The 26976-nt window shown below is 39.4% G+C and overlaps 5 protein-coding genes across 5 annotated transcripts; 3 read left to right on the top strand and 2 right to left on the bottom strand.

Moving 5' to 3' along the window:
- Nucleotides 1–231: 231 nt before the first annotated feature.
- Nucleotides 232–2545, top strand: CLUP02_12991 (major facilitator superfamily transporter; the record flags this gene model as incomplete). Its single annotated transcript, XM_049291949.1, has 2 exons — nt 232–1834; nt 2358–2545. The coding sequence occupies 2 exons, from the start codon at nt 232–234 to the stop codon at nt 2543–2545; spliced, it is 1791 nt and encodes a 596-aa protein (XP_049149095.1).
- A 176-nt stretch (nt 2546–2721) lies between these two features.
- Nucleotides 2722–4719, top strand: CLUP02_12990 (glycosyl hydrolase family 31; the record flags this gene model as incomplete). The annotated part of the gene is made up of 1 exon (XM_049291948.1): nt 2722–4719. The coding sequence occupies one exon, from the start codon at nt 2722–2724 to the stop codon at nt 4717–4719; it is 1998 nt and encodes a 665-aa protein (XP_049149094.1).
- Nucleotides 4720–4811: 92 nt separating this feature from the next.
- CLUP02_12989 (GMC oxidoreductase) lies at nt 4812–8389 on the bottom strand (the record flags this gene model as incomplete). Its single annotated transcript, XM_049291947.1, has 9 exons — nt 4812–5004; nt 5137–5227; nt 5285–5888; nt 5945–6478; nt 6590–6806; nt 6868–6987; nt 7054–7129; nt 7764–8054; nt 8317–8389. 9 exons carry the CDS (start codon nt 8387–8389, stop codon nt 4812–4814), a joined length of 2199 nt encoding a protein of 732 aa, XP_049149093.1.
- A 4411-nt stretch (nt 8390–12800) lies between these two features.
- On the bottom strand, nt 12801–13121 carry CLUP02_12988 (uncharacterized protein; the record flags this gene model as incomplete). Its single annotated transcript, XM_049291946.1, has 1 exon — nt 12801–13121. The coding sequence occupies one exon, from the start codon at nt 13119–13121 to the stop codon at nt 12801–12803; it is 321 nt and encodes a 106-aa protein (XP_049149092.1).
- Nucleotides 13122–24561: 11440 nt separating this feature from the next.
- On the top strand, nt 24562–25966 carry CLUP02_12987 (uncharacterized protein; the record flags this gene model as incomplete). Its single annotated transcript, XM_049291945.1, has 5 exons — nt 24562–24580; nt 24766–24895; nt 25000–25136; nt 25305–25495; nt 25574–25966. 5 exons carry the CDS (start codon nt 24562–24564, stop codon nt 25964–25966), a joined length of 870 nt encoding a protein of 289 aa, XP_049149091.1.
- Nucleotides 25967–26976: the final 1010 nt, after the last annotated feature.

Below are 26976 nucleotides of genomic sequence, written 5' to 3'. Positions count from 1 at the left end.
GTTGGATGTGTGTGTTTTTCTTCCTCCCCGGTCACTCTACAAATACAATTCGTCCCCGGCTTATTTCCCCCCTTGTCCCCCTCGCCGTTTGCTCTTGGCACCTGTTCCATTGGCATATCCGTCCTCCGCTCTCACTTGGCTCACCTTTCCTTGCTCCTCTTCTCTCGACTCTTCCTTCTGGCGTGTACCCACAAGTTTCTTGGACGCGTCTATCACCATTTCGACCTCGCGATGGCGCAAGAAAAGGCAGCCAACGATATTGGCGAGCCTCCCGTCCACACGAGAATACCATACTGGCGCATAGTCACCGATCAAGCAGGGATAACACAGGAAGTAGCCGACTATCGATATCCTGGGTCCGGCACAGAAGCAGATCCCTTCTTGGTGCAATGGATTCCCAACGATCCCAGGAACCCAATGCTATTTAGCAAAGCGACAAAATGGTTCATCACATTCATGGTGTCGTTGACCACATTAGCAGTAGCGCTGCTCTCATCAGCCTACACGGGCGGCATACGCCAAATCATCATTGAGTTCGGCATCTCCCAGGAAGTCGCGACTTTGGGCGTGTCCCTATTCGTTCTCGGATTCGCCATTGGTCCTTTACTCTGGGCACCGCTCAGTGAACTCTTTGGACGCCAGTCGCTCTTCTTCGGCACCTATGCCATCCTCACGGCATTCAACGCCGGTTGCGCCGGCGCCAACTCAGCCACAACCCTCATCGTCCTCCGCTTCTTCGCCGGTGCCTTTGGCTCATCTCCACTCGCCAACTCGGGCGGTGTCATCGCCGACATGTTCCCGGCCGCTGACAGAGGCTTGGCGATGGCGTTGTTTGCTGCCGCGCCGTTCCTCGGACCTGTTTTGGGACCCATCATCGGTGGATTCCTCGGAGCCGCGGCGGGCTGGCGATGGGTCATGGGTTTCTTGGCTGCGTTCTCTGGGACCCTTTGGCTTCTGGGTACCGCCCTCGTCCCCGAGACCTATGCGCCGTATCTGCTTCGGCAGCGAGCTGCGAAGCTGTCCAAGATGACTGGCAAGGTCTACGTCAGCAAGATTGAACACGAGCAGGGCAAGATCAGTCTGGCAGAGTCGTTCAAGACGGCCCTATCGAGGCCCTGGATCCTGCTGTTCCGTGAGCCCATTGTATTGCTCCTGTCGCTTTACATGGCCATCATTTACGGAACTCTCTACATGCTGTTTGCGGCCTTCCCTATCGTCTATCAACAAGAACGAGGATGGTCACAGGGAATTGGCGGACTTGCCTTCCTTGGCATCATGGTCGGCATGGTTTTCGCCATCATTTACACACTACCCGAGAACGGTCGGTACAAGCGAGTACAAGAGAGAAACGGCGGATTTGCTCCTCCGGAAACCCGTCTTCCATCAGCCATGGTTGGAGGCGTGGCGATTCCCATCGGTCTATTCTGGTTTGCTTGGACCAACAATGCCGACATCCACTGGATGGTCAGCATCGCCGCCGGCGTACCGTTCGGATTCGGAATGGTTTTGCTGTTCTTGAGCGTCATGAACTACCTTATCGACGCTTACACCATCTTCGCGGCGAGTGTACTCGCCGCCAACTCCGTTATCCGCAGTTGCTTCGGCGCTGCGTTCCCTCTGTTCACGACCTACATGTATAAAGATCTCGGCACGAACTGGGCGTCATCAATCCCCGCGTTCCTGGCTCTCGCTTGCGTTCCGTTTCCGTTCTTGTTCTACAAGTATGGTCCCGCAATCCGAGCACGCTGCAAGTTTGCCGCACAATCAGAGGCTTTCATGGCGCGGTTGCGGGAAGAGGATACGTCGTCTTCAGACAAGGAGCCGGAAGTTAGCGGTGGACAAGAAACTGTGGCGAGCGATACTGTCGACTCGGATGCGTCATCTTCTGACGATCGCTCATCCATGCGCCGCCAGAGCACGCATCACACACGACGGACGATGAGCCTGGCCTCGACACGCCGGAAGTCCTACGATGGAAACCCGTACGATATTGACAGAGTCAACACGAGAGAGTCTTTTGCTACGAAGCACAAGTAATGGAGCGGCCTGGTGTGTGTTTGAGCTATGGATCAGTGGTCGAAGAACTATTAAGGAATGATACCCGTTGAAGTATGGAGAGGCGATTCTGCCTCATGTACTATGTATGCATACAGCTATTGTCGTCGGTTACTCCAGCTCAAGAGCTAGGTGGAAGTTGGGACATCGATCTCCAGTAATATTAGAGTTTGCACTTGTTGCTCCCCCGAATAGCCTAATAACCATTTTGAAACTATCTTCAACCTTGAGTCCGTGGGTGCGGATCCTTCGCAGCATCAAAGACCCCAGACGTGACCCCCAACTTCCCCTCAATCCGGCAGATGCGGGGCATTCCGATGGCCGCAGTGGACATGGCGGCTTTCACGGCATCCGAGTGGTCAATTGGAGGCCTGGCATGTCATCTGCCTTTTGTCGTGGCACCGTTTCGACCTGCGCTTTTCATCCATCGTCTCATGGCAACAGGAGCAACTCCGCAGCCGGAGATCATCTTTTGCTGGGTCATGAGTAGTTCTGCTCTGCATGCTACACGTACAAGAAGAAGCTGCATCCGATGAATGGAAAGCTACCCCTCACCATCCTGTCTCTGTACTTGTACACCACGGCACTGCTCAAGACTTCTTAAACACCCCGATCACCATATCATTGTCCTGTAAGCCGTGACTTGTTTGCAAGAATAAGAGCATCATGGGCCTCAAAGAGCAGGATGGGAAGCTTGTCTACACCTACGACGCGGAGAAAGTCTGGGTCGAGCCATGGGGGCTAGATTCCTTTCGAGTGCGGGCTACCAAGGCTCGTGAGATGCCTACCGAAGACTGGGCGTTGCTCAAGCCCGAGAAAGCAGATGCCAAAATCATCATTGACGACAAGGCCGGAACAATCACCAATGGCAAGATCAAGGCTTCCATAACCAGTGGCGGTAAGCTCATGATGTGGAACTCAAAGGGCGAGCTGCTGCTCGAGGAATACTCGCGCCACCGACGGGATGTCCTGGACCCCAAGTGCAGCGCCCTCGACGTCGAGGCACGCGAGTTCCTGGCCATCGTCAACAGCAATGACTACCATCTCACTGCGAGATTCGAAAGTGTTGACGCAGAGGAAAAGATCTACGGCATGGGACAGTACCAACAACTATTCCTGGATCTCAAGGGCCACGATCTCGAGCTCGCTCACAGGAACTCCCAGGCCAGCGTCCCGTTCGCGGTATCCTCGCTGGGTTACGGCCTTTTGTGGAACAACCCGTCAGTCGGAAGAGCGATTCTGGGCCGTAACATCATGAGCTTCGAGGCCAAGTCAACCCGGGCCCTCGACTACTGGATCGTCGCTGGCGATTCTCCGGCCGAAGTCGTCGAAGCTTACGCTGATGCCACGGGCAAGGTTCCGATGATGCCAGAGTACGGTCTTGGGTTTTGGCAATGTAAGCTGCGATACCAAACGCAGGAAGAACTCTTGGAAGTTGCACGCGAGTACAGGAAACGCGAGTTGCCCATTGACCTTATTGTCATTGACTTTTTCCACTGGCCGCTGCAGGGAGAGTGGAAATTCGACCCTACGTACTGGCCCGACCCGGATGCTATGATCAAAGAGTTGCAAGAGCTCAAGATCGAATTGATGGTTTCCATCTGGCCCACTGTTGACCACAAGTCTGAGAATTGGGATGAGATGGTCGAGAAGGGGTACCTCATTCAGTCTGATAGAGGCATCCGGATTGCCATGAACTTCCAGGGCGATACGACGCATTTTGACGCCACCAATCCCGGAGCAAGAGACTACGTATGGAAGAAGGCCAAGAAAAACTACTATGACAAGGGCATCCGTGTCTTTTGGCTGGATGAGGCCGAACCCGAATACACGGTGTACGATTTCGACACGTATCGGTATCACCTGGGATCCAACGTCTCGATCGGCAACATTTACCCCGTCGAGTACGCAAAGGCCTTCTACGAGGGAATGGAGGCTGAGGGGCAAAAGAACATTGTGAACCTCATCCGATGTGCATGGGCTGGAAGTCAGAAGTATGGTGCCTTAGTCTGGAGCGGTGACATTGCCTCATCCTGGGGAAGTCTGCGCAACCAGGTCGCAGCTGGCTTACACATGGGCCTATCCGGTCTTCCATGGTGGACGACTGATATTGGTGGCTTCCACGGCGGAGACCCGCGGGACGAAAAGTTCCGCGAGCTGTTCGTCCGGTGGTTCCAATGGGGTGCTTTCTGTCCGGTTTTCCGCCTCCATGGATGCCGAGAGCCTGAGCAGCCCCAGCATGGCACGACGGGGGGCGCTGAATGCCATAGCGGCGCGCCAAATGAGGTTTGGTCTTATGGACCTGAGGTCTACGAGATTTGCAAGAAGTACATGTTCCTCCGAGAGGAGTTGCGTGATTACACCCGTTCTCTGATGAAGGAGGCGCACGAAAAGGGTACGCCTGTCATGCGGACGCTGTTCTACGAGTTTCCGAAGGATCAAGAGACTTGGAAGATCGGTCAGCAGTACATGTTTGGCAGCAAGTACTTGGTGTGCCCGGTGCTGGAGGCGGAGAAGAGGAACATCAAGGTTTATCTCCCCCAGCTGGAGGCAGGAGGCAAGTGGAAGCCACTCCTCGAAGGGAAGACGGACACATATGAGGGCGGAAAGTGGATCGAGATTGATGCTCCTCTAGAATGGATGCCAGTGTTCAAGAGGGAGTAGGCCACCGGCGGCGAACGACGTCCGTTGATACAATCATCAATAAACTCTACATGTTGCTTGCTAATTCTTCAACCAATGCTGGTAGTGATCGCTCAAAGCTTCCATGACGCCTTGATAAGGTCAGCCGCCTTTTCTCCGATTCCATACGCAGGCATCTGGGTATGACCGCCATTGAGAACGGGCATAATGCTGCAGTCAGCAACTCGAAGGCCTTTGACACTGTCGGATTGGAAGTCCAATTCGACCGCGGCATACAGCCGACTGCGCAGGGGCCAATTGGGGGCCCTATTTACGATTATCGTAGCCAGCCCAACCTACGGTTGGAACCTCCTTTTTACACCTACGCAGATATTCATATAGTTCAATTGATCTCTTCGTCAACTACGGTTCGAACCAACTACCCTGTAATAGGGATACCAACAGACACCCATCACTGTGAGTGTCGGATCGACAACCGCATTGCGGTCAGATGCGTTGCCCATGGCACAGGTTCCCGCAGCATGGTAACCTAAGGAACAGACCAACGATCAGCAAGTTGTGGATGAGTGGAATCAGGAAAACTTACAAGTTGTTGCGTTGTCCCGAACATAGGGTATCCAATCCTCGCGAGTGGTGTGCTTGTGATGTACCAAATCGCTGGGCCAAGAACCCTTGACAATATCCTTAGTCCCTGCGCCTTCCATGATAATTTCGTTACCGAAGCGGCACGCCTCAGCCAGAACCTCTGCATCCAATGGATCAGAGAGGTAATTCGTGTCCACGACTGGGACAGACTTGGCACCGGTGTCGCGAAGCGTAACTGTACCGCGGGACCGAGGCCCGAAGAGCTCCGCAATCATGCTGAAGGCGTACTTGCCGTCAGTCGGGAACTGGTCATACTGCTTCGGACCTCCGTAGCACTCAGTGGTGAAGAATTCAATGTTTGGCTGCTTGGGCGTAAGGCCCATTGGGTCGCGGCCGGGTTGCCTTGGGGCGTTATTCCAAAGCTCTGAGTCAGCGAGGCGCTCGTCCAGACGGGCGTAGGCGAATGCTCCAAAGGGGAATGTAGACAAGAAGCCTGCTTGTTGGTCCTTCCAGAGGGCGTACGTCTTTGCAAAGTTGTCGCCGTGGTAGACGTGGTGGTCGTTGGTCAGACCAGCTTTTTCGGTTTCGTAGAACATGAAGACAATCTTGAGACAGGCTAGGTTAGCGGTATCTCTCGGTATGCAGGCTATGGGGCACTTACAAGATGGTCCATGAGATTCTTGCCGACACCGGGCAAGTCAACCAGCGTCGGAATACCAAAACTGTCGAGCTCGGCCTTGGCCCCGACACCAGATCGGTTGAGGATGTTGGGGCTGCAGTACGCGCCGCCACTTACAATGACTTCCTTGCGGGCCTTGATGTCGACGATAGAGCCATCGGCCTTGACCACCCTGACACCTGTTGCCCTGAGCCCGCCATCTACCTCCTCGATGATAACCTTTTCAACATGGGTCTCAACAAGTAGATGAAGGTTATCCTTCTTGTTTTCCTTTGTGACGAAGTCTGCCGCAGTGGTTCGCAAGCCCTTGTGGACTGTTCTGGGTGCATGTCCACATCCATGAGGATTTTCTCCGTGTGAGAACATGTCGTGGTCTAGCGGCAGTCCTTTGAATACCATGGAGTCCATTATGAGGTTTGAAATAGGAGCGAGGTCATGTGGTTCGATGTTGAGGTGGCCATTAGTGCCATGATCTTTGGAGGCTTCGAACCAAGGTTTTCCGTGAAAGTTCTCTGCCTAATATTCACAAGAGATTAGCGACTTGCAAAGAGACACGGAATTGGAAGCTCAAGAGAGAACAGTGTGGCCAAGATCAGAAAGCCTCCAGGGTACGGGATTATTACTGACCTTTCGAATGTATTTGAAAACCTCGTCACCCGTCCAGCCTTCGACTCCCCAGTCATCATAGTCCTGCTTGGCACCGCGAATGCATAGAGTACCGTTGCAACCAGAGCAGCCGCCAAGGAACTTTCCACGGCTTAGTTTAACCTGGCGATTGTTGACTGAAGATTTCTTCTCGCTGATGACGTTCCAATCGGTATCCTTATCGAACAGTTGTGACCAACTGTGGTCAAAGTCAGACAATTAGCTCGCAATCAACTGTACTAGTAGAAATAATTGCCTACCCTCCTGTCATGTGAACATTCTCAAGATTCTCATTGTGTTCACCAGCCTCGATGACTAGAACATTCACACCAGAATTCTCAGCAAGGCGGCTCGCGACGACGCAGCCGGAAGTACCGCCGCTTGAGGACTTGATGTCAGCCGCCAGCTTAGGTATAGAAAGACATGCTTCATGACGATTAACTTACCCGCATACGATGAAGTCGTAAATAATCTCCTGTGGTAAAGATCCCATGTTGATGAAGGCTACGCTGTAAGTCTGAGCTCGTGGGGAAAAGCGTCTGATGGTATGAGAGAAATGGAAGGCAAGTCACAGGATGGTCCATGGAGCTTGGGCTGGTGCTCTTGTATTCGGACACTGACTGACAATTCCGACAACAATTCCGGGGTTTCTTCCTCGACCACCACACACCCCTCACACACGCCTCGAGCTACGTCTGAAGTCTTCGTGCGGGGAACGCACCCAACATCAGTAGTACAGCTTATGGAAGGCAGCGCCGCTGCCAAGTGCCATTCTAAAGCCGAAGAAGGAAACGCGACCGTCCAAAAAGGAGGCATTCTATAGCGGTATGCAGGGTCCGGTATTAGGATCCATGCATCTACATCACTTCGAGTTTCCAAAGGCCCATATTGAGCCTGTCGGTGGCGGAGTTGTATCCGCAGCTCAACATTTGATAAGAGAAAGGAGAGTAAGTGATTTTATTGTGGATATCCATGAGTACACGCATACGCATACGCTCTTACTTGATCCCATGCTAGTGTAGAGTCTTTTTGGTGGCAATGATACCGTTTTGAGGAGGAAGTCCTACTGGGATTCTGGACTTGTGCCAGTTACAGCACTACCGTGTGCTACATAAGGCACCGACGAGTACCGAATGAAGATCACTCTCTTACGTACAACCAATGAGGACCTGGCAGAGCACTTGAGGCTGGACTGGTTGGAAAATTGAAAACAGCATCTTGAAGGTCTTGGGTTCCATGGGAGCCCTGATACCCGGGCCTGATTTGGACCGTTGGAGAGAATTTGGACCCTGTAAACCTGACGATCTTGCTCGGCGTTGGTGCAGCGGTTCATCGCCTCCAAGTGTCTCCACCCCAGCGACACAGTAAGGGTGCGGCACAGCAGCTGGGCGTGCTGCCATCAAAGTTGCATCCGACTCTTCAGCGGTGCAGGGCGCAGCCGGTGAGCCTTGGTCAAAGATCAGCGTCAATGAGCCGACTCTTGATCATCAGGAGGAACGTTTGGCTTTGGAGAGCTCGAACTGTTGGAAAAGAAATTTTGCATCCCCAAATTTGGTTCTGCTGTAATCGGAACTGGGTGGCCGGACGGAAAGCTACTACTAGCTGAGGCTTTGAGTTCTGGGGAGCATGACAAGCGTTGGCTCTAGTTGGAGCTTAGGTTCCCCCGCCAAATCCTGGGGCCCCCGTGGGAAAATCACAGTGGGACAAACCTGAGAACGTCGGGAGATGGGGCCGGACGGGAGAGGCGCTACTCAGGTTTCCATTCCTGACTGCAAGCTCCATTTGGCCGAGAGACGTGTGGATCAAATCACGAAATGCCAATGTTCATCGGCCCGGTTGATAGGGATGCACAAGGAGTTTACGCCGAGAGTAGGCCCAACGACGTTATCAAAGAAAGTGGCCTACCAGACATTCAGAAGCTATCTTATGTTCCAGTATTAAATGGTCGTATCGTCCCATTCTGTTAACTCTCTGCGACGTTAATGCGCGTTTCTAAGACATTGAGGCTACTAAGCACTTAGTGTGAGGGGGATATCCATGGCGCACATGCAAGGTTGATCGGCTTGCAAGCCTACCCCTCTTTCTTGGGGGCTTGCTTGGCAGCGTTCACCTCGTAAGATGATTTGTTTCCGCTGATCCAGAGGAATTGATGTTCCATGTAATTCCGGTTCGAGCTTGCAGTTCCGAGTACCACACTGTCATGGGACTTATGCATGGGCATGTGGACAGGATCCAGTATCATTGGGCCGAAACGGGTGCCAATACTCAAGTAGCCAGACCGGATAGGGAAAAAAAGGGGAGATGTTCAGTGAATGCTTTTCTCTTTCGGGCTATTCCGTAGCGGCAAACCCAGGACAGCTTTCGGACTTGACGCCGAATGAGACTTGAGCCTCATAGAAAGTAAAGAGTAGGCATCAGGGTTGGTCAGAAAGTAGGATATCAACACGGCTCCTCTGAGCAAATGTCATGAGACTGTCTCTAGAAGGTTGATCATAAAATTATCTCGCGCATTCTCGGCACCGGAAGGCTTGAATCCAAATTCAACGGTTGCCAAGAAACAGCCTTGTATCCTGGGATCCTCAAGGTACTCTGAGATGCTGCTCTACAACCTAGCGTACCAGTTTTGCTAGGATTCGTTGACCAGGGCTTGTTCGAGAATCGCGAGCTCTTTTAAATTGCCGATCCCCATCATCGCGTTAAGCTGGTTAGGTTGTGTTCAGGAGGCCGTTTGAACTTTCATCGGGACTAGACAAGGACCCAAATCCTCAATCCGACGTTGCGAGAAAGTTTTGTGCTCTCTGGTGATACAGATGCCAATCATACGCTAAGATAAGAGGATTCAGGCCTCGCCTATACACAGGGGATGTCAGGCCTCGCCGGTCAGGCCTCGTCGGTTAAGGGGTAGGCATAAAGAGGGGGACTAAGTAACAAAGGAGTAGCTTAGGTATATATAGAGCGCTAGTAGTATACCTCGAGGGAAGGGCAGATTTTAGTAATTCCTCTTTTAGACCTTAATAGTAGTTAGCCTTTATAAGCTTCTTCCCTATATTATATACTTATTAATAATTTAAAATCTCTATTTATAAAGGGGACTGTTAATATCCCTATTATAGGGTAGTTAGTTCGAACCGTGGGTTAACGAAGAGATTAATTAAATTATATAAATATCTACGTAAGTAGAAAAAGGAGGTTCTAACTATAGGTTAGGCTAGCTATAATAACTATAAATAGGGCCCCTAATTAGCCCCTGCGTAGTCGGCTATATACCGCGGTTAAATTAGACTTTTAATCTAATACTAACTTTCTCTTTTTTTTATCGATTTAACTACTACGGTTAGAGGTATAATTCGACCTCGGGCCTATTTATTAAGTTATCTCTTTTTCCCCCTTTTCTTTACTCTTTTTATATAACCTATCCCTTTATTTATATAGTAACTTTTTTACTACTTATAAATTACTCTAACCCCTTATTTAGTACTACTTTTATAAAAGCGTTTACGAGGTTATTTTTATTATTAATTTAACGGATTTTAAGTATCTTATGCCTTTTATACGATTACCTAAGGGCTATAATATTAATTATAAACCTCTTTTTTTTTATCGTTCCTAATTTAATAAGGTATTTGTATAATAAGTAGGAATCGGTATAAATAACCGTTAGAATAAGTAGAAGGCTAAGTTAATTAGTAATCTTTTTTAGCGTTATTAAAATTGCATAAGAGAAGTTAATACTATTAACTATACTATAGACCTCTAATACTAGTATACTTCTCGTTATTTACTTATTTTTAGTTAACGAGTAGTGGATTATATTACTATATATATTAAATTCGCTCTCGCCTATACTCTCGTTAGCTAAGATAATAATATACTTTAATTACGAAGTAAGGTTATTATTATTTATAAATAACCTATTAACGAAGACGTAGAGCTTATTAGTTATAAAGTCGATTGGGTAGTAAACGAGGCCTCGATTAAGATTTATTTACTACTACTTAAGCTACTTATTAAGTACTTTAACGTCTTATTTAGTTAGATCTATAGCTTATACTACCTTAGCGTAATTAAAAGTTACCTTAAGTTAATAAATACTTATAATATATACCCCTTACGCGAGCTTAGCCTTATATTACTTTTTAACGTTAGTTATATTTAGATTAACGAGGTTAATCTTTTTACCCTACCCCTTTTATTAAAAGACGACGGTTTCCCTTTTAATTATAAAAATCCTATTATTAAATACTAGGGGGGTATTTATTATAAGGACCTCTTTTAGATTCGTTACGAAGCCTGCTTTTTAGAGCTCCTTATCCTCTTTTTTTATAAAGTTAATATTAAATAGGCCTAATATATCGTTAGTCTATATTCTAACGATTTTAAATTAGTTACTTTCGTACTTAGAGACTAGTAAGTACGGGTTATACGTAAAAGTAATTATTAATAATTAATTAATATAAAAATCGTAGTAAGTGGCCTATTAATAAGTGCCCGATTCTACGAGCCTATATAGTAGCTTAAGCACTTTAATAATCGTACCTTTTAAGTACTTACTAGCTATTTCCTTTAATAAATAGGCTAGGATTTTCCTTATAAGCCCTATAGCCGATTAGGTATAGGCTTAGGTAATATTACGGCCCTAAATCTCGTATCCCTTCTTCTATAACAATACTATTAGTACTATTATTAATCGTTAGCTATAGCGCTATATAATAAGCGATTATATAAGTAGCGTTGCTTTTTTAACGTTACCATATTCTTAAATTACGTATTTAGACTTCTCGTACGGCTGGGGTGTTCTTTTCCTTTTAATTTTACGAACTATTTATAATTTAAATATATAGAGGTTTATATACTTCTCTAAGTCGTAGAGGATAAACTAATAGACCCCTCGATTACGAAGAGTATTTACTTTAATAAGATCTAATCCTTTATACGGCTTTTTAATAGTTATAATTATACCTTCTTTACGTAGTTTAACCGCTAGCTCGAAATTAGCTTTCTTTTTTATTATATAAAAGGTATTAATTACTTCGTTATTAATAATAAATTACTACGTTAGGGCTTACTATCGTGGTCTTTTACGACGTCTTACTAGTAGTATTAGTACTCTTTTAGTAATTTTTTCTTCTTTATCGTTTATTAGTACTACTATAACGATTTTATTAAGGATAATTTCTTATGCCTCTACTACGGGTTATATAGTTTCCCTTGGCTCTTTTTCTTTTTATAAGTTAGAAATTACCTCGTTAGGATCTATATAGTACGGTCTAATTATTATAATTAATACTTTGAGTAGCTAGTTACGATCTCTCGTAACTATATAAGAGCGCTCGTTAATAAAAATTAACTTATATAGCCTAGCCTACTTTTAGGTAATTTTATATTATACTTATATATCTAAATTTAGTATTATATTTAAATTACCCCCTATATCGGGCCTATTGCGCATAGTAATTACTTTGTTAACTTACTTTTTTATACTTATTTTGCGTAGTACCCGTATTACTTTTTTAATTACTCGGGCTCGTTAGCTTATGTCTAGCGATAGTAGTAAGGCTAAGGTCGTTTTTAAATATGCTCTAAATACTAATAGCGTTAGTATAAGTCCATTAGGCCCTATAATATCGTTATAGTATTTAAGTACTATCTAGAGGCATTTGTTATTAGTGAAATCCGGATTTTCTTTTTTAATAATTCTAAATACCCTTTTTAACTACTAGTATGCCCTTTTTACCTTTTTAATATTATAATATACTTTAATAAGTATAACTTTTAGCTATATACCGTAGGCCGTTATATTATCCTTAAATTCTATTAATTTAAAGCTAGTGCTAGCGTCGGTTTTAATACTATCTAGCGGTCCCTAGTATATATCGATCTAGCTTTTTTATAGGGCTACTTATACTATTTTTATTTATAAATCCTAGAGGAATTACCCTATTTAAAAGGATATAGCTATGTTAATTATATATAGTACTAGCTAACTATTTAAGTAAAAGATATTAATAACGATTTCTTAGTTAAAGTTAAGCTTATTACGTAATTTAAACTTGAATTTGCGTAGGCTTTGCGTATTTATTTAGTATTAGTGGTATACTTTCGTTAACTACTCTAGCGCCCCTATTTCGATATTATTATTACCTAATTACTTTAAGAGGTTATATAGCCTCGTAACTAACGGGTGCCCGAATTTTTAATATAGTCGTTTGAGCTTACTTTTTGTTAGGTAATTAATTAACTTTATATTATTAGTGAGCTTTATAAATATATGCCCCTGTTGTCGTTCGACTATCTCGAAGTGCTTATTACTAAAGATTCTATTCTTTATATTATTAAATATAATACCTAGTCGATCTATATCTTTTAAATATAAAAGAAATAGGGTATTAATAAGTAAAATATAGAAAGTTATCGTTCTAAAGTACGTTTTTATTTCTATCGTACTTAGGGTAACGATTTCCTTACTTAGGCCGAAGCTAATCTTTATAATACCCGCTATTAACGTATTAAGCATTATTAGTACGATCTTTTATAGCGCTTAGAATTACCCTTTTCTTCTTATTAATTATTATAATACCCTAGTATTTAGGATAATCCTATAGAAATTATCTAGGCCGTACCTTTTGCTCGTATAGAATACTTATACGAGCTTAGTATTTAAGGGATCTAAGTAGTATAAAAAGGACCCCTCTAACTACCCCTAGATTTACTTAGTACTATATTTCTTTTTTTTAAATATTAAGAGAGATAGCGTCTTTTTTTAAGCGTTAAGAGAATGGGCTTTAGCCCTATTAAATTCGCCTTTTTAGCTACCTCTATATCCGTTATTTAAGGGACCTTCCCTTACTATTTATAAAAAAAAGCTTACTTATTAAGAGCTTTTACTACCTTTTATTTATTTAGCCTCATATATCCTCTAGAGGCTAATGGGGTAAAAAAAGAGTAGTTAATATCGTCGATTTTATTATAATTTAATTTATTAGTATAGGGGGTAAGATCTTTTTTATTTTTTAAATCTTTTATAAGGGGTAGATACTTTAGGCTATTATTTTAACTACCGTGATTAAGTTCTATACCCCCGGATCTACCTTTATATATAATAAGGAATTAGTTAAACTAACGAGGGCTAGTTTTACTATCTACTACCCTCGACTTTTTATATTATTTATACGATTTAGTACGCTCTTTTTTAGAGTAGTTATTTAATTAATATCTATCTTTTTTATAAATATAATATTATTTTTTTTATTACCCTGCTCGCGAGTTAAATCTTAGCCTATTTAACGAATTTGGGCCTTTTTACTAGCGATTACCGTACCTAGCCTCTTTTTTTTTCTTATTATATATTCGATCGACTTAATATTATTAATAAGGGCCGTTATATACTTAGAGGTAGGTTTAGCGCGGTATTTTTATTCTTACTTTAATATTAAAGCTAGATCTTAGCTTTAAGTAGAGCGTTTCGTAGTCTTCGGGTGCCTAGTATAGAGTTATTTTTATTTTTAATATATACTAGACTATGGTATAAAAATATCCAACTTTCCGCTTATTAGTTCCCTTATTTAGCTAGGTTTTTACTAGCTTATTAATTCGATTAATAAGCTCTTTAAGGATTTTTATTTACGATCTACCCTCTATTATCCTAACTATAGATATAAAAGAAATTGCTCGTAGCTTAAATAGGAGCTCTAAGTTCTTATTATAGGTCTCGAAGCGGCTTTGGATTACGTTAATAATACTAAAAAAGTCGTTTTAATCGAGATTACGTACCGCTTTATAGTAATAATTAGAGGCTTTATTTATAAATATAATATTAATTACTAAATAGTACTAGTATTCCCTAATCCCGACCTTTTTATAATAATTATAAAATATCGTTAGGGTTTTTTATAAGACCTTATACTTCCCCCTAGAGTATAATTTCTTTTTTAAAAAGATCTTTTTAAGGTCTATAAATTACCTCGTATTTATTATTATATTTTTAATATTTATATACGATCCCTATGTAGCTGCGTACTATTAGTGACTTTGGGTCGTTTGCCTCCTTTTTTATTAGCTAATTAGTGCCGAATTTCGTATTAGTAGTAGCGACGAGCTATAGATTAAAATAGGTAGAATTATTAATTATCGTACTTTTAGTACTATATTTTATTTTTATATATCCTTTTATAATAATAGATTACTATTAGTAATTATAGGGAGGAAATCTACGTTATTTACCCTTTTTTTAAATTCGTTAAAGCGATTGTACGCCTTATTAACTTATACCTAGTTTTATAGTACGAATTCCTTCTTTATAATCGTTACTACTAGGATTTTATACGGTTTTTATAATTATAATTATACTAGTAATATCCCTTATTTATAAAGGAATTTATTAATTACTTTTGCGATTCTTAGGCTTGCGCTCGCGAACTATTTATTTAACTAGTGGCTAAGGTCGTTTATAATCTTATAAAATAGGGGTTACCCCTATAGCCCCTTTTTTTTATATACCTTAGTTAAATAGATTAATATTACGTTAATTTACTTACTATTAAGTTAATCTATAATTCTATATATCTACGTCCCCTAATAATCCGGGTTAATATTTACTTACTTGTAAAGGATGGGGATTTTATTTAGGATCGGGTTTTATCCTCTTTTTCTTTACCCTAATTTACTAAGGGTCGTGCTCTAGCTTATGCTTATATTAGTAATTATTAGCGTGTTTAACCTTAACGGGGATATATCTAATCTGCGCACTAGCCGTAATAAATCCGTACTTTTATTACTTAACGAATTTATTAGGGTTTAGGAGATTCCCGCTTCTTCTTACCGTCTCGTTACTACTCTTGTTTTTACTATTTTTAGTAATTACTACTACCCTTTTAGATTACTTATTATTATACTTACTAAGATCCTCTTTTTTATTTAGTATAAAAAAGTAGGTTTTAATAGTTCCTTTTTTTAATAGTAGTAGTAAACGTTTATATTACTATAAGAAAATATAATAATTAGTTTTAGGATCTTTATTAGTTATCAATTTCCGCTATTTTATATACTTTTAGTCTCTTAAGCCTCGTACTCTCCGTGATTTTTAAATAGCTTTCTTTTTTAACTTACTTTTTTTAAGGTAGTATTCTATAAAAATAGTTAAATATAAATACTAGGTAGCTCGTAGAGGAGCTATATAGGCTATTAGGTACGGTTAGTAAAGTTAAGCCCTCTTTTTTATAAGCTCGGAGATATTAAGGACTTATTAAAGATATTTAATTATCGTTCGTACTTAGTAGGGCTAAATACCTTAAAGGTCTTTTCTCTTATAGCTTTTCGGTACTTTATTTTATATTTTTTAAGTAGTTTTTTTTATAGCTTAATTACGGTTAGGTAATTATTACTTACTAGCGATCCCTTTTATTATTTAGTTAATTTCTTAAAATTAGTAATCTCGCGCTAGGAGCTAGTATAAAAAGAGCTCTTTAGCGGCCCTCTAGAGGATTCTTTTCTTTTCTCTTTAGAGCTATGTCTTTTTAGCCTTTTCTTAGGCTAATAATAACTATAATAAGAGGTCGTAAGACTACTTTAGGGTAGCTACTTTCTTTTTAAGTTAATTTTTAATATCCGCGATATTCTTAACTCGATATTATTAAGACTTATAAATCCCCTCTTCCCTCGTTAAACCGTCCCTTATATTATATTTCTAAGTAATACTTAAGGGGTAGTTAAAAGAGCTACGAAGAGGTCGTTTAGATTACGGGCTTAAGGTTATATTTATAAAATCCTCGTAATAATAGACTTTTTTATATACCGTAGATCTCTTAGCTTAATAACTCCTATATAAGTTCTTATTATACTAACTAAGAATATTTATATTTAGAGATCCTTTTTTTTAATTACGCGGTGCTCTTTTATACCGTATTATTAAGCTCGCTCGTTACGCTAATTAATTAAGTAGGTAGTTACTACGTAGGTATTTTTTTTATTAATTTAATTAGTTAATTTTTAATTATAAGCTAGCTATAGAAAAGTTATTTAGTAAAAAAGCTGCTTAAGGTAATAGCGAAAATCTAGTTATTTATATAGTTTTATTAATTAACGTAGTTTAATATAGTAAACGTTAACTTCTCGTAAGTAATAAAGGGCTACGATTACTTAATTCCGTACGGTATTTAAGAATTGCCTCCTTTTTCGTTTACTTTTATAAGGTTAATTAATACGAATCTCTTATCCCGTACGGTATTAAGAAGTTGTCTCTTTTATATAGCGAGATACCTTACTAATTTATAATAATAGAATTTAACTACTAATTAATATTAGTATCCTTATTATAGGGTAATTAGTTCGAACCGTAGGTTAATAAAGAGATTAATTAAACTATATAAATATTTGCGTAAGTAGAAAAAGGAGGTTCTAACTATAAGTTAGGCTGGCTATAATAACCGTAAATAGGGCCCCTAATTGGCCCCTGCGCAGTCGGCTATATGCCGCGGTCGAATTAGACTTCTAATCTAATAGGGACTAAGTTAGAAGCTTAAAATATTAATAAGAACGAGACGTAGCGAGAGAGCGTAATTAGTATTATAATAATAAAAAAAAGACAACTCTTTTTTATTAAACCCCTTAGAGTTACCTCCTCCTTAGTAAATAATATAAGAACGAAGCGTAGTAAGATAAATAACGTAATAATAATATAAAAGGACTATATTACTAAGAGTATTAACGAATTTTAAATAAAATAGCGAACCTCCTACCTTTACTTATTAATACTTAAACCGAATAATAAGTAATAAGCTAATAAAACTATAGGAATAGGAACGATAATTAAAAAAAGAAATCCTTATTATAATATATAAAGAGCGCTTACGTAGAAGATAAGTAAATTTAGAACGCCTACGGAGCTCCTTAAATAGCCCGGCCCTTATACTAAGGGTTACGGTCTTAGCTATAGTAGCCTCGGACGTTAGCTTTAATATAAACGGGAATATAAACCCCCGGACTAAGGATAGTTCGATAAATAAAGCCGTACTTAAAGCGCCGCTTAAGTAATAATAAAGTAACGAGTTCGTACTACCTAAGCCCCTATTTACTAGCTCCTTTTTAACTTAAGTAAGCGCTATAAATAGAACGTTTATATTTAGACTACTATCTCTCCCTAACTTATTATATATTAATAAATTAGTACGGGATTTATAGAGCTTCTTTTTTAACTATTATTATTACTTTAACTTATAAGCTTAATAAATAAAAATAAACCGTAATAAAGTAGTATATATAGTTAGCTACTTAAGTAGTAGTGTAAAGACCTTTTAAATATACTATATCTTCGACTACTAAAGGACCCCCGGGTTTATAATAAACTAGGTTATATAAGAAGAACTAGAGACCTTTTTATAAAATAACCTATTTAATCCCGCTAGCTAAGGAATAATAGCGAGTATATAACTAAATAACGCCTCGTAAGGCTAAAAGGAAAAAGTCGACGAGTTCGTTAGCTATATTAATAAGCTTAAAATAAAACTAAAATATATTTTAATAAAGAAATAGAGGATCTCTATACTAATAAGTAAGCTACGGCCCGAACTATACCTCGTAATAGTATTATAAATAGAACTTCTATAGACTTGTTTATAGTTAGTATTATTAATAAGACGTATTAAATAATCCTCGCTATTAATAAGGAGCTTACGAACGTCCCCTAAGTAATATTTTAATTTAAACTTAAATAAGCTAATAAGAAAATATTAAGGCGTTAATAAGTTAAATATATAAAGAACACGCCGTAACTTACTTAGTAAGGATATTACGTATTATAATTATAAAAAGACTAGCTATATTATAAGGGATTACTTATAACCGCGGGAATAGTCATAGTAGTATTATAATTATAATAAAACCGAGTACTTTATTAATAGCTACCTAAGCGTTATATATTATAAATATAACTAAAAAGGGTATAAGGCCGCTAGTTATTAATTAAACCTCGCCCTAGCTAAGTAGCGCGGACTAGTAACGAGCTTAAATACTATTTTAATAAGGAGAGTAGCTAGCGATTAATAAGGGCAGCGCTTAGACGTCCTAACTTATATATACCTAAACTATATATAAGAGAAGCTAAGCGCCCTTATTAATTTAGGAATAAAAGGGAACGTAGTTAGTATTAGGCTATTTAATAATTTTAATACTAATTTACGAATTTACTTATTACTATAGCTAGTAGACGTAGAAAGTAAATAGATAGAGACGCTAAGAAGCTACTACTTACGGCTTTAAATTATTAATAATAACTATATAATAGAGATATAGTTATATTGCTTTATAATAGCCGATATTATAGCGCCTACGCTTATCTTTAGTTTCTTTTAGCTAGAGGATATCGACTTATTAATTAGTTAGAAGTAAAAAAAGTAGCGGTATTTAATTTATAAACGATATATTTACTTAAATACCCTAAAGAAGGGGCTACTAAACGACTTAGTTTTAATAATACTTACGCATATTATAATTAACTTAGCTATAAATAGCGACGTAGTACTAGCGAGTATAGCCGAGGACTAAAAGCTACGTTACTAAGACTTTAATAACTTATTTTTAAAAAAGAAGGCTATTTCGCTACTAAATAAAGTACTATACGACTATTATATTAAGCTAAATAACGCAGCGCCTATCCCCTAGGGACCTATTTACCTATTATTAAACTATAAGCTCGAGATCTTATATAATTATTTAATAAAAGCAGAGGCTAGGGGCTAGATATGCCCCTTTATAAGCCCAGTAAGAGCACCTATCCTTTTTATATTTAAAAAAGGAGGAGAGCTACGACTTTACGTCGATTATAAAATAATTAATAAGATTATATAAAAAAATAGAACGCCGCTACCGTTAATTGGAGAGATACTAAATAGACTATTAAATACCTCTATTTTTACGAAGCTAAACCTTAAGAACGCATACTATTATATATATATAACCGAGGGCGATAAATAGAAGACGGCTTTTTATACTAAATACGAGTAGTTTAAGTACCTAGTTATACCTTTCGGGCTAACTAACGCACCCGCGACTTTCTAAGTACATATTAATAACGTTCTAAGCGGCCTAGTTAATACTATTTATATCGTATACTTAGACGATATTTTAATATATAATAACGACCCTATAGTATATAAAGAGTATATACGTAGCGTACTATAAAGACTATAATAATAGAACTTATATTTAAATAGTAGTAAATACGAGTTTTATATATTGCGTATAAGATTCTTAGGGTATATTATATCTAACGAAGGCGTAGAAATAAAACCCGTGCGTACCGAAGCTATAGTAAATTAGCTACTTTTAAAGAGCGTTAAAAATATATAGACGTTCCTTAGATTTACGGGGTTCTATTATAAATTTATTAGTAACTACGCTAAGATAACGGTACTTTTAATAGACTTACTAAGGAAAGTAAAACTGGGATAGTTAGAGCTATTAATACCTATTATAAAGTTATTTAAGAGGCTATTAGTAGTATTTACTAACGTGCTAATATTACGATATTTCGACCCTACCCTACTTATATAGTTATAAATAGACGCTTCGGCTCGAGCTATCGGCTTAGTAATTACGTAATTATTTAAAGGTAATTAGTACCTAATTATTTATAAGTTAAGGAAATTAACGGATATAGAGAGCCGCTATAGTATAAGAGATACGGAGCTATTAGTTATTATAGACGTACTAAAGAACTAATAATACTACTTTACCTATAGCTAAGATTAGGTCGTAGTATTTATAAATTATTTTAACCTATAGTTCTTAAATATAAAAAAGAGACTAAATAGGAAATAGCTACGCTAACTAAACGAACTCGTAATATTTAATATTAAGATTAGGTTTAAACTAGGTATAAAGAACTTAGCGAATAGATTATTATAAAGACCTAACTATAGTAAAAATAATAATAATAGTAGAGCGGAGGAGCTATTATTAAAAATAAAAAAAGACCTTTATAACGTTAGAAATATATAAAAGCCCCTTAAAGTTATAATAATTAAGTATACGAGGACGAGCTACGGGAGCGGCTCTTAAGTAAAAGGGATAATAAGTATTTTAGAAGCGGAACTAGTAATAATATAAAGAAATAAATAAAGGAGGTTAAGAGCTTTAGCTTAAGGGAACTCTAAAGAGTACTTTAAGAGGTATAACGGGGCTATAAGCCTAGGGTATTAAAGTTATAATATAGTACTTAAAGAGCTATTTAAGCTTATTATTAAAATTATAAATTATAAGCTACTTATTCTATAAGACTTTAATATAATAAGAGTACTTAAAATAGTAATTAGTAAGGAGGGGTTATTAATAATAAGTTAACTACGGGCCGCTTAATAAGAGGACGCTTTTATAAAAAATAAGTAGTAAATTAAAAAGAACTAACGGCCTTACTTAGCTAAGAAGAAGTAATAATAAAGCTAAATATATAACTCAAGAGGGCTATTATATTATAATAGCCGCGCCTACGTACTACTATATAAAGGGCTAAAAAGGGAGGTTATTAAAATATATTATAATACGCCCACGGTAGGATATTATAATATAAAGCGGATAATAATACTATTAAAACGCTATTATTACTAAGATAGAGTAAGTAGGGATATAAAAAGTTATATTAATACTTATATAATATACTAGCGGATAAAGCCTCGTTATTATAAGCCGTATAGCTTATTATACCCCCTACTTACCCCGGTTAGGCTATAGTAAGAGATATTACTAGACTTTATTATAAGCTTACTTATATTAACTACGCTAATTAAGAGGCGCCCCTATAACGTAGTACTTATTATAATAAACTAATTTATAAAATATAACGTTTATATTACTACGAAGACGACCCTTATAGCCTAGGGATTCGTAAACCTCTTATTTATAAAGATCTTTATTAAGTTTAAAATTCTTAAAGGGATCGTTTTTAATAAGGGGTCGTTATTTATAAATAAGTTTTAGACTTATTTTTATTACCTCTTAATAATAAAGAGGCGTCTTAGTACTACGTTTTATTTATAAACGGATAGTTAAATAGAACGATAGAACTAATACTTAGAGTAGTACTTTTATTATTTTTATACTTAGGACTAATCGAATTAGGTATAGCGTCTTTACTTAGCTAAGTTTATATATAATAACGCCTAGTACTTAATAATCCGTAAAGCGCTTATTAAGGCCCTATTTAAGTTCTTATTTACGTACCCTATATTAATCTTAACGGGGGCTCGAGATAGTATATAAAATATCTTAGCTAAGGAGCGTATGGCCTAATTACGAGCTAATTAAAAAGCTTTATAACCCTTTATATAAAAAGTACGCGAGATATATAAGTAATAAGCTAATAAAGCTAGGATAGATATGTTATATAAAGTAAGTAATTAAGTACTATTATTAAAAAAGAATATTAGTAAGTAGCGTCCTAGCTAAAAGTTAATTAATAAGTATCTAGGCCTATTCGAAGTTGAATTAATAGTTAGAACGGTAGGGGTCGCTTACTAACTAAATATACTAACGTAATATAAAATATATAATATATTTTATATATCTTTACTCGGGCCGTATTAATATTACGAGGAAGCCCCTTAAAAGCCCTTATTTATTAAGGATATAAACGGGGAGCTACTTTATAAAGTAAAAGATATTATATAATATAGAGGGCTAAAGAGGAGGTAATAATACTTAATCTAGTAAAAGGGATATAGTAATAATAAAGATACGTAAGAGCTAGCTAAGTATATTAAAAACGTAGCGTTAATTAGTATATATAAAAAACGAGTTTTAATTAAGCGGCGCGCCCTAGCTCTTAATAAGCTTAATAACGTAGCGAACTAGTTATTAATAATAATAAAAAGGGGGCTATATAGCTATAACTAAGTAGTATAAACGCGCTAATTATAAACTATTTCCCTAATCCTTATAATACGTAAGAGGACTACCCTTATTTATAAAAGAACTACCCTTATACGCAAAAGGGCCGCCTTAGTTATTATCCTAGGGGTTATTATAAAAGAAATAATCTCCTTACTATTAATAAATCTATAAATAATTAGCTATAAACACAGAGCGCAGGCAGGGCGACTATATACTAGCTAGAATATTATTTAAATAGCGTACTTTATTATAAATAGTGCGAAGTAGTGCGATTATAGTATTATTATGGGACGAAGACGTAGCGTAAAAAGAGCTTATAGCCGCCTTATTATTATTATTATTAATAATAGGGGTTGAGCGGGCCTCTTTGCTAGCGCGCTTAAGTACCTTTTATATATTACTAATAGCGATTTAGTAAGTTTATTAAAGCTATAGAGTAATATTAGTAACTTAAATAATAGCGATAATAGAGCAATAATAAAGTAATAAACTTCCGAATCGTAAACGTTATTATTCGAAATAAGAGCGGTGCTTTATAAAGTTCGAACTATAGATTTTATAGACTTAAGGACCTAAGATATTATTAATATAATACGTAAGAAAAGTAATAGAGTAGTAACTATACTAAGCGCTTATTATATTTTTATAAAAATAATTCTGCGCAGTATATTTAATATAACGTATATTAGATCCTAAAAAAATATTAAATAAAGGAGCGAACTAGGGGTTATAAATTACTAACTTAGCTAATTATAATACTCGGCTTTTAAATCGAGCGCCTTATATATAACGTAAGCGGGGTAGGGGAGCGGGTATACCTAGCCGACCCTAACTTTCTTAGCGTTCGCTTTTTCTTTTTTTTTAATAAGAGTTTATAATAGTTAGTATAAATAGTATATAAGTAGTAATATACGTACGAGGTTAGGGCGAGTAAAAGGGATATTAGGCTTTTTAAATAAACCGCTATTACCGCTATTACTAAGCATACCCGTAGCGCTAACGACCGTTCTATTATTAATAATAATAACTCCGTAATTAAGAGCTATATTTATATTAAAACGAGTTAATAATAAATACGAAACGACTTTATAAAAGACTTACTTAGGCATAGGAAGTATATAAAAATAAGGATCTAAGAGATATTCGTTAGTTATAATATTTACGTAATAAAGGAGTAGCGTAGACGTTAATAAAAATAAAAGACTATATATAAAAAGGATAATTATAGATAAAAAAGAAAAAAGGAATTTAGAATCGTAGTAACTTAAAAGGGGGTTAATATTAGTAAATAAAAATAGGGCGACGACTACTTAGGTACTAGCGGTCGTAAGGACGGCCTATAAGTAGGAGCGACCTAAGTATAGAATTATAGGGCTATTATTTAGAGCAAGGGGTCTATACTCGGGCTAATAAGCGCTACTTATACCCGCCCTCGTACTATATATCTAAGGACCTCCTAGGTAAGGGATTAATATAATATATATAAACTATAAATAGGCTTTAGGACGAAGCCTAGGGGAGGGAGTACTTTATTAAGCCTCGCTAATTAAGCCTCGTTAGTTAAGGAGTAAGTATAAAAAGGGGGACTAAGTAATAAAGGAGTAGCTTAGGTATATATAGAGCGCTAGTAATATACCTCGAGGGAAGGACAGATTTTAGTAATTCCTCTTTTAGACCCTAACAGCAGTTGGCCTCTGTGAGCTTCTTCCCTGTGTCACACACCTATTAACAGGGGATATGCCGTACGTAACTAGAGATACGAAATCAAGCCAGGAGACGCGGCTTTTAATCCGAGAAGTCCCGTAAACCAGCATTGGTCTTGGACATATCCGACAGAGTCAAATTGACCAGGTTCTATTCGTGATTTCAGTCGGCTTGCTCAAAAGTCTCTTCACTTGCTCGTCCAGGTTTGCCCTTCTTTCAGTCACTAAAGTATACAGGAATATGGCGACCCCTTTTCAAACAGAGGCATGGACGGAGTATGGGCTTGGTGTCTTGGTTATTCTCCTTCGCATCTTTGCTAGATGGAAAATTGTGGGTTTTAATTGGCAAGGCGACGATTATTTTGCCATACTATGCCTGGTCTTCTGGACTGTAAGTACGCCGCATACCCGAACCTGCTATTGACGGTCCGGACTTCAGGCTGGAGTCTACCTTCTGCGGCTGACTTTTACATACAAGTTGGAGCTTTGCATGTTGGAGCTTATAGGTTGGCATTCCTCAATGCTCCTCGAGCCATCATCGACGTATCTTCCACACTGACACTTGAACTCTGACAGGCCAGAATGGAACCAACATCGGAATCACAAATGATATCGGCGCAACGTTGACATCGGAGGAGATAGCCAAATTTGAGTTTGGTTCCAAGTGCCTGCTGGCAGGCTGGAACTTTTATGTAACCCTCATTTGGTGTCTCAAAGCTTGCATTTTGTTCTTCTTCAGTCGCATCACGTTCGTGTTTCCCCCCGTCCTCGGAAAGCGAAATTGATCTCATCTCTGACAACATGATATAGGCTTGCTACAAGACAGCAGAAGATTGTCAAATGGACAGCCGTAGCGACAGGATTAGCCTATGTTGGTGTCATAGCTGTCATTTGGGGGCACTGTACACCTGTTCAAAGGAACTGGCAGGTGGTCCCTTATCCAGGAGGTACGTTATTCCCAAGACAGAGGAGAACTATCAAGTTACTGATAATGAATCAGACGAGTGTACTTTGGCCGTTGCGAACTACTTGAGTCTTGTGGTACTCAATATTTCGTAAGTCTAACAATCGACGATTCGATACCTATGACTGACGAAGCCTTTACAACAGAACAGACTTCCTCATTGTATCAATACCACTACCACTCTTGTGGGCCGTCAAGCTCAGTATCAAAAGAAAGCTTGCTATTGGACTCCTGCTCTGCTCGGGCATCTTCGTCATGATCGCCGCTTTGCTTCGCTGCATCCTGTCGCTCAAGGACATTGAAGGTATCAATGTCAGCACCATCTGGGCAATAAGAGAGACTGTATGTGCCTCCCAAAGTTTATGATTGGAAGGAAACATTGGTACAAGTTACAGGACTAACAAGGTTTACATTATTTAGTTTGTTGGAATCATCGCCGTGAACGCAGCCTGCATCAGACCACTGTTTTCCTCCTCACATTGGTTGAGGTCTACTAAGGGCAGCAGTGGAGCCAACCAGAAGTACCCCGGCTCAGGTGACAGATACGGCCATCAGTTAGTCACAATAGGAGGTGGAGGGCAAAGTGTCGATCGATCTAGATTGCCTTCAAAGAGACGGTACAACAAATACAACATGACGGAGCTGGACAACAACTCAAGCGAAGAGCAGATTGTCAAATCGTCCGACTCAGCCAGCTGGCCTCAAAATGGAGGTCGCGACGGCAGTTTAAACAGCAAATCTAGTGGGCAGCACGGGCATGGTGGTATTGTTGTGACAACTACGTATGAGGTGAAGCCCGAAAACAAAGTCTGATGTTTGCACCGACGGTCGTGAGTGTGCTGGACAATGAATGTCAGGATGACAAGGTTAGGGTAGAAAAGCCCGATTCTATGTATCTTTACTAATGTTGCTGAATATTGAGTTCTTGAGAATACATGATCTGGTGAACATGACATTTCGATCCACTGGAAGCAACTTTTCAGTCCATTCGATCACTGTGAGACTATGGTCTACTGCGGATCACTCCCCTATTGATTATGACACAAGCCAGGTAGTCAGGCATACATGTTAAATGATATCAGTATCAGGCTTCCTACCTTGATGTATTTTGTTAGTCATACTACCTTATGTAAGTTAATTCCCTCTGAATGTCATTAATACAATGTAGTAGCCCAAAAGGTAAGCCTGCTTCTTGGTTTCTGGACGTTGATCAAGTGTTGCAACCTGAACTAATTACGTACTGCGATAGGGAGCACGCCTGCCGAGACTTGATCATTCGAAGGCTTCGGCATCCATCTGTCAAGGCTTTTGACAAGACTACCATCGTCTGATTCGAAGTTTTGCTTAACCTTCATTCCACACTTTCGAGAAGACTTCCTACTGTGTTCGTCTAGACTAAGTGATTGAAGTCCAGGATTGCGCCCGGAATCAAGAGGTTTTGCGTAATGGGGGCATTGTTCTTAAAGCAGGAGGGCTGACTCGCGAACTTGGAATTGAGCTTGGAAAATCTACAAGCGCCAGACAAGGCAGGTTAAAAGCCCGCAATCTCTCGGGCGGCTCTACTCACCGTCAGCCCGTTAGAGCGTCAAGAACCTGCTGGCCAAATGTAAAGTTTCCCGGCAGCCGTCCGTCGCATTTTCTTGTCCAGTCAAGTGTCCTGCGGCTGACTGAGCCCATCGGATCGAACACGCCGAAACAGACCAACGCGAGATCGAATTTGGCCGTTGGAGTATCAGAAGAGACTGCGCGCCTACCGTGCGCCGCGTCGCCGAGGTCAGCTGTAACAGGAAGCAGTCAAAACATTGGGTGGCTAGCAACGTTTT

The sequence above is a fragment of the Colletotrichum lupini genome, chromosome 6 (assembly GCF_023278565.1).
Source record: "Colletotrichum lupini chromosome 6, complete sequence".
In the NCBI taxonomy this organism is placed as follows: Eukaryota; Fungi; Ascomycota; class Sordariomycetes; order Glomerellales; family Glomerellaceae; genus Colletotrichum; species Colletotrichum lupini.
Note: the sequence above shows the minus strand (reverse complement) of the source record. Positions and strands in the feature narration are given on the sequence as shown.